Genomic DNA, 8510 nt, shown 5'->3' with positions numbered 1-8510 from the left:
GAAAACGTATCAGTAACTTGATGTTATAAAACTTAGTGTCATGTGCGATTTGGTGAGTAAAAGATACAAGCATATGAGTCAAAGTTTATTCGTTCCTTTTACCCTAATGGGAAAAGTGATATCTTTGGGCCCTTCCATGATTTGATGTTGACTTATAGTGTTGGGCATAACCAGGACTAAATTGATGTGTTCAATTAGAAGTCTTATAACGTCATTTCAATTTAGGAAATTGGGAAATAGAATTTTAGACAATGAGATTGGTTTTAATCCATATCTTATATCCATATGATATCTTGTAGAATGAAGGAATATTTGATCACTTATCTAAGGACAAGTATTTGATCAGACCAAAGTTCGACGGTTGCATTAGAAATCACCATTTGTTGTTTAATTTAAAAGTTATACTTGTAATTTAGTTTTAGACTTATCTAAGTGGGATAATGTTGGATTATGTGTCTAAACTAATAACTAAATTGGTATACTCTTTAATTATTAGGAAAGACCTTTTGGGTTGCCCTTAAACCTAGTAATTGATTGGAATGCTTTTTGGAGAGAGAGACTGATTTATTAATTTATTATATGATTAATAAAACTATAAATTAAAATAAATGATTTATTAATATATTATGAGAATAATATGTTAATTAGAAATAGTAGTGTTTAATTAAAAATTAATTAGAATTAATTGGATTAATTAAAAATAGAAGGACTAAAGGTGACAATGTTCAAAAGTTGAACATTGACCAAGTCTATGACCTCCCATAAGGGGGACGGTTTCTAGAGGTTTTCTAGAGTTTTTTTTTGTTCTAAGGAAGCTTGGATGCCTTAGGAAGGAAGCAAGAGGATTAGGGTTATCTAAAAGGAACATGCCTTATCCACTACTTTCTTAATACCTATATAAACCCCCCAAGGGTTTAGATTTTCGGAATTATGCTTGCTAGAGCCTCAAGTCCGAAAATGCTCCTTTTCATCCTCTCTCCTATTTAGCCTCCAACTTGCTATGGTTTGGGTGTGAGCCATTAGAGACATAAGACTTCTGGTGCTTGCTTTCCGAAGATCAATCAAGAAGGATTTTTTTATTTGCTATATTATAAACAGAAGGTATGGATTTTTATAATAACCATTCGTCAATTTCAAAAATAGAAATGTACTTCTAGGTTTTTGATATTCAATTATTAGTTGCAAATCATAGTGAGAACATAGATCCGTTAGGTTGCTTGTGAACTTAGGGTTTAATTTTTTCCGCCAAAATAAGATTTGTGTAACCTATAAAACCCATTAGAAGTTTGTTAATCGTACTTGACAAGGAAATGGACTCGTCTATATTCATTTTGTGCAATTTGAATTGACCCAAAATACGAAGGGGTTCATTTATTCTTCAATGACAGACCTTGAATCAACTGTTTTATAATTATTAAAGTTGCTAACTAGAAACTTCTTGCTAGAAGCATCCTCAACGATGTACTTTAATTCAAGGGTGTCCCACAATTCCTTGCACTTTTAACGTTACTATGGGTATCAAATAAAGAATCAAACACACCATTCAAAATATGACATTTGCATATGTAGTCATCGTTGACCCACTCGCATCTCTTTTTGGTCTCTTCCAATGTCTCATTTTCAACCACCTCAAGTCGTGGAGTACTCAACACATATGCAAATTTTAATGTGGTCAGCATGAAGTGCATATTCTTCGGCCAACGCCTGAAATCAATGCCTTCAAAAATTTTGATTTTGTTGAACTTTGTGGTCAACTTGCAGATTGATTATGCCATGTTCGCTATATTAGTTCGAATGTTAGTGTTTTAGAAGGGTTGTGGTGGAGATATGGATTCCTAATGGATTATGTAAGATCGTTTTCCAAATTGATATTTCTACCATATGCCCGAGTTATAAGAAATTCAATATAGAATAATCCAAATGGACACTTACGAATCTAAGCATGGGAACGTAAGTCAAATTGCTAGAGAATTCTGAGTTCATTAGAGAAGAAGAAGAGTTGAGAAGGTTGTGATCCGACTCAAGAGAAAAGCCACATTTTTATACTTGATAATTCGAGTTTTCATCTTCTAAATTAGTTAACTAAATCACAAAATTAATGGCATAATCAATGGTTTTCAAAACTAGCGAGATTTGTCTGTTTGATCATAATCACCCACTAGAATTTAGATTTTCCACTATGATACTAATTCAAAATTTTGATGATCTTTCGGAGCGTTGCCCCTAGATCCCGCTCATTAGTCGGTCAGCAGGGCCATAGCCAGGGGCTCTGCCCTCTTAACCCCCGTAATTTTGTTGTATTGATTTATAATTCGATCTTATATATGTGTACACTCCGCACACACCGAACATATAATATATAGTACAAATCATAAACATGTTACCTCACATAATAATTTCAATTACACAAAATGTTTAACGACACTAAAATCACCAACATGTAGTTGTTAAAAGAGCCACACACTCTAAAACCTAAGAGTTCAACCACAAGACTAATTAGACCTCTAAGGGTCTAACTAGCGGTGCACATTTCAAACCGATTTTTTTAAATCTATCGAAAAAAATTGAACAAATTATAACCGAAACCAGTCTATCAAAAAAATGGTTTTTTAACACAATTTCACTTCAAAAAAATCAAACCAATTATAACTATATATAAAATAAAAATAAATAAATAAATAAATAAATAAATAAATAAAAAACGGTATTGTACATCTAGATCTAACGCATACCAATTAACGAACTTTATTGCTGTGGAAAGCTTACATGAATCCAAAACCAAGAAGTTTAATCCACATTTTGAGATGTGTATTTTATTTCTTTTGCTTAAAAAATAAAGAATACAGTAAGTTATCTTTAAGTCACGATGAAATTTAGAATAGGTACAAAAGGGAGAGTAACAACAAAATTAAAGAGCTTTTCCAGTTGACACACGATTGTAAATAATTGATTCGTTTTTTAGAAGTTACTAAATGTTAGTTTTTTTCGTGAAGTTTATGATAATTCTTTTTAAATGGTATAAACTTTTACAGGATATTTTAGAATATGATAGTTTTTTTTTTCATCGTGAACGATATGTCATTTCTTGGATTTGACTCTTTAAAAAACTGAAAATGGATTTTCTCCTGAATTTTGCAAAAATAAACATTGTAGAAGTTAAGATTTAATCAGGTCATCATTTAAAGACAATTATATAAATGATTATAATATTAGTATATTACTAAAAGTTTAGGGTTAAGCGTAGTGGTGGGGTTTGAAGGAGGGTGGTGTCATATGAACACTTGTATATGTATATAAATATATATAAGCCAAACAATGACACATAATACATGCAAACCTCCTTCTTCTCCTCCTTCAATAATTCAAACCAGAATTCATCTTCTGGTTTTGAAGGTTCTAGATAGCTTTTCTCTTGCTCCATATAAAAAAGAACAAGCAATAAATTACACTAAAATTTGGTGGATTTTTTGGCAACAAAAAAAAATATGTCGAATATTACAGGAGATGAAGGGAGTTTTTCTTCAGCAGAAGAAGCTCAAGGAAAGCAAGTTCAAAACTTGAAGAACCATTTCCATGGCGGAAATTCTAGCAATGCAACCACTTCACTCCCACCTCCTCCTAAAAAGAAAAGAAACCTACCAGGAACTCCAGGTTTTATATATATAATAATTAGTGTACTAATTGATATATGGTGTTAATTAGAACACAAATCCTTTTAGTGTCTTTACGAATTCATATACATATTCATTGCCGAAGTAAGTTAAAGTGATTAATAGTTAATAATGTGAAACTTGTTTTTGTATCTGTCGGAAAGATGTTACCGCCGGTAATCTAATTGGGCATTTTTTGTCGGCAGTAACACCGCCCCCACTTCTTTTTTCACCTGTGGTATTATGCCGCCGGTGTTCTGTGGTAAATTGAACTTTTGATTCCATGGTTCTTGATTGGTCATTTGTAAACTTTTCTTTTTTTAATTTCATAGGTAAAAAATTAACACACAATTATCATAGGCAAAAATTATTAAGAAATACAAATGCTTACATGGTGTCTATATGGCATATCTTTTTCATTGGTAAAAAATTTACACATCCTATAACCTTATATTTCATTAAACTCAAAATGTATAGGTTGAAATAAAAATATATATACTATACAATTCTAGTTTTGTTAAAATTTGTATGTTGTTTACACTTGTTATTATTTTTTTAATACCGTATAATGAAAGTGATTATTATATAATTTTATTTTATTTTTTATTAGATTATTATATAATTTTTTTTAGATAGATAATAAAAGAATATATCTGAAATAAACAAAGCTAACATCTTGTCTTTTCAATTGCTATGGATGAATAGAAGTATTTTTTTTAGATGGACATGTCATGCATTAAATCTTCAAAATACCAATTTAATAAAAAATAAGAATAATAAATAAATATATATAACAAAGTATTAATATTAAATAATATTCACTTTTAAAAAAAAAAATTAACATACAGGAACAATCGTCGACGGATATTAATAACATACCCAAAAAATATAAAATGACTCAATGGATACTAGACGTGTGCCCGCGTAAAACGGTGACGTCAAATAGCTCTTTTGGATGATAGTTTTTTTATGGGAAAATATTATTAAAATTTATTATTAGTTATTAATTAATAAAAGAATTATCAATTTTAAGTAAAATATATATTTTTATAGGTTATATTTATATTGTCTATATAAATTAATTCATATACATGACTTCAATATTTTTATTTTGCTACAAATTGAATTTATTAATAATCTTCCTTTATGTCTTCATATTTTTTTGCAAGTATTAATAATTTATTTATTTATAAATCATTTGTACAAAAAAAGTTTCTAATTTATATCTTTTAAAATTCAAGATATGATGAATACACTTTATAATATGGTATGATATATAGATATAGATATTAAAAAAAAGTTAATTGTTTAAAATACGAACCACATTTATAGACATGTAATTTTTAAATTTCTCACTATTATCCTCATGTCTTCAAATATAACTTAAAAGACCCATTTTTTTAGAATGATTTGTATATAATATTTTTTATTCATAGATAACAATTTATGTTTTAGATGGTTGTACTTTACAACAACTGTATAAAAGATAAATTGTTGTGTATGGCTAAAAAATATTGGGTAGGGATCATCGCCTTTCTTAAATACTTATATAGGTAGGATTATGCACATTTATGATCTTCATAATTGATTAATAAAATTAGAATAATTCTAATACTTAATTAATTTTTTTATTTTGTAACACAGACCCTACAGCAGAAGTTATTGCTTTATCACCAACGACACTCATGGCAACTAACAGATTTGTGTGTGAAATCTGCAACAAAGGGTTTCAGAGAGACCAAAACCTACAATTGCACCGACGAGGCCATAATCTTCCATGGAAACTAAGACAAAGAACTAGCACAGAGACTAGGAAGCGAGTGTATGTATGCCCAGAGCCATCTTGTGTTCATCACAATCCAGCTCGAGCCCTAGGTGATCTCACAGGGATAAAAAAACATTACAGTAGGAAACATGGAGAGAAAAAATGGAAATGTGACAAGTGTTCCAAGAAATATGCAGTTCAATCTGATTGGAAAGCTCATCAAAAGACATGCGGCACTCGAGAATATAAGTGTGATTGTGGGACCATATTCTCAAGGTTTTGTTTCCAAACTAGTGGTTTTATCTTTCTTTTAATATGAAAGCTTATGGATCATGAATTTATGGTTTTTTTTTTTAATGTGCAGGAGAGATAGCTTTATAACTCATAGAGCATTTTGTGATGCATTAGCCGAAGAAAACAACAAGGTGAACCAAGGGATGTTACAACCTCAACATATGCATGATCATATAATGTCATCAAATTCAATCGACTCTGGGAACATGTTAATGGGTTTACCCGATTTTAACAATTATGAACCAAAAGCCTCGATTAAATCATTGCCTCGTCAAGACTTGGTTCCAATGCCATTCAAGTCTTTAAACATGTCAGCAGACATGTATTCGAGTAGTTCCGGTACCCTTTTTGGAAACCCAAGAGGTGGCTCCTCATCGTCTTCTGGGTTACAACTCAGCTCGACAAATGGCTCGTTGGGTTATGGATACTTCCAACAAGATAGTAAGGTTGGTGGACTACTTCCTGGTCTCGCAGGCCATATGTCGGCTACAGCGTTGCTTCAAAAAGCGGCTCAAATGGGTGCTACTGCTACTGCTACTGCAAGCATTGGGGTTAATTCTCCAATGATGCAAAAGAGTTTTGTTACAAGCATGACAGGGTCGGATCAAATCAATTCACATAGGCCAAGGCCTGTATCACCTTATGGAATTCAAGGAACAGGGGGTTATGATACTTTTCACATCCAACCTAATCAAACAACTATGATTGGAATCAATGACGGGAGTACTGAAGGGTATAATCCCTTGCAAAAGCCCGACCCACAAGATTCGTTCGGGCCAGACCCTAATCCAAATATGAATGATTTGGGAATTTATAGTGAATTGCTGATGGGGGGTCATCAAGATCATGAAACTAATCATGAAGATAGAAGTGATGAAAATTCCACCTTGATTCAAGAGAGAGGGAAAATGAGTATGACGTCAAAGTTAGGCGGCAATGACATGTTAACGGTTGATTTCTTGGGGATCGGAGGATCGAGATCACTAAATATTCAGGAACAAGAACAAAGATTCAACCGGTTCGAAGCAACAAGCCAAGCAATGAATCCTTTTCAGCAACAACTTATTCATGGTGAGTCTTCAGCCCATGAAAAACCCATTTGGGAATAACAAACCAAGAGGCATTAATTTTCAAAACTTCTTTTCGATAAGATGAAGTACTTTGGGAGTTTAGGACTCACAATCATAATTGGGATAATGGGACCCGCCAGACTCACACACTCGAAGAGTCAAACTAACCTTGTAATAATTATGGATTCATAATCATAGAGTTAGTATCAACTTTTGCGGAAATGGATAGAATATTTTGATTATTTCACCTAATGTTTTTTTCATATCAATTGTTCAAATTAACCTTTTTTTTTTAACAACATGATTTTACTAAACTAGTAAGAAATTAGAAAAACATTGTTACAAAGAATTACAAACAAAAGAAAGGATAAATAAACACTTTAATAAATATAATATCTAATTAGCAAATAATATGACAAAGTAGAATTTAAGTTTTAGCTATCTTTATAAAACATTTAAATCAAAAGTAATTTGTAAGACAATAAATATGCATAATCATGTTATACTGATTAATGGAAAAATAGATTAAAAAAATAGTTTATTTGATATGTTTTTAAGATAACTAGGTGTAAGACTCATGAATTATATTAGTTTATTATATAAAAAAATTAAATATGACATTCTAAACATTTAAAAAGTTTGAATTTATAAGAAAAAATTAGAAAAATATTGAATTATTAAAATTAAAGTGTTTATTCTTTTAAATTTTTTTAAAAAAATAGATAAGTAAACAAATGAAACTAATGAGGTTTTAATTTAAAAATTTTGAAATTAGAAGGAAAATCAATTAATGAAATTGATATGCATTTATTATTATATTTATTGCAATCAATATATTTAATTAATTATTATGTGAAATTTAATAAAAATGAAAACAACCACAAAATGTCATTTGAAAAAAATTAATTGAAAATAATCACAAAATGACATGTGGCGAAATCAATGAGAGTATGGTATTTGGCAAAAAGATTTTCATTTATTAGAATAGATAATCACTTTAAATATGAAAGAACAACTTTTACTGACCGGTGTTCTTGTTTTTTTTGTTAACATGTGTCCAATTTATCTTTAAAGAGTTTGGGTTGCAAAAGTTAAAAAATAAAATGGATGGTGCTAAAAGGACCCTTTTATAGACACTTTTAGTAAAATAATTTCTTTTTAGGCCTTTATGTTAATATTGTTTTCCTGAAAGAAAAAAAAAAACTTATTCAAAAAGTAATCGATCATTAAATTTTATCATTTTTTAATATTATTCTATTATTATTTTTATTATTTAAATATTACTTATTCTAATAACATTTAAATATTGATATATTTACTTTTCAATTAATATTTTATTTTAATAAAAATGTTCCACAAATACATCTATACAACTTTCTATTTATTTATTAACAAAATCTATAAAGAAATCTTCAGAAAAGTCTCAATATTTTAGTCTAATTTATGATAAAATCTCAAACTAAATTTTGTTTACAGAAAAGCACAGAATACCGATTAAAACTCCGAAAAAAACCCTTTTTGGACGGTTTTGCAGATTTAGCCGGTATTCTGTCTTTTTTCGTTAGTTTCCTTAAAATTTTGGGACTTTTCCGGAAACCACCTGATAACCAAAATATTTGGACTTTTCTAAAAATTACATTGAATTAATGGATATTATTATTTACAAATCATTTATAAACATAACAAATATTTTTATTATAAAAAAGAAAAATACACTTGTTTTTAATTACC

At 29.7% G+C, this 8510-nt stretch overlaps 1 protein-coding gene across 1 annotated transcript; it reads left to right on the top strand.

Moving 5' to 3' along the window:
- Positions 1–3342: 3342 nt before the first annotated feature.
- On the top strand, positions 3343–7042 carry LOC145052237 (zinc finger protein JACKDAW-like). The gene is made up of 3 exons (XM_079000024.1): positions 3343–3651; positions 5295–5691; positions 5780–7042. Exons 1-3 carry the CDS (start codon positions 3486–3488, stop codon positions 6816–6818), a joined length of 1602 nt encoding a protein of 533 aa, XP_078856150.1. The 5' UTR covers positions 3343–3485; the 3' UTR covers positions 6819–7042.
- The last annotated feature ends 1468 nt before the right edge of the window (positions 7043–8510 follow it).

The sequence above is a fragment of the Lactuca serriola genome, chromosome 5 (genome assembly GCF_051521515.1).
Source record: "Lactuca serriola cultivar US96UC23 chromosome 5, Lser_US96UC23_V15, whole genome shotgun sequence".
In the NCBI taxonomy this organism is placed as follows: domain Eukaryota; kingdom Viridiplantae; phylum Streptophyta; class Magnoliopsida; order Asterales; family Asteraceae; genus Lactuca; species Lactuca serriola.
Note: the sequence above shows the minus strand (reverse complement) of the source record. Positions and strands in the feature narration are given on the sequence as shown.

Coding starts and splice junctions, on each gene's coding strand:
- LOC145052237 (XM_079000024.1), top strand. CDS start 3,486: ATGTCGAATATTACAGGAGATGAAGGGAGTTTTTCTTCAGCAGAAGAA. Junction 3,652..5,294: donor AAACCTACCAGGAACTCCAG/GTTTTATATATA, acceptor TTTGTAACACAG/ACCCTACAGCAGAAGTTATT. Junction 5,692..5,779: donor TGTGGGACCATATTCTCAAG/GTTTTGTTTCCA, acceptor TTTAATGTGCAG/GAGAGATAGCTTTATAACTC.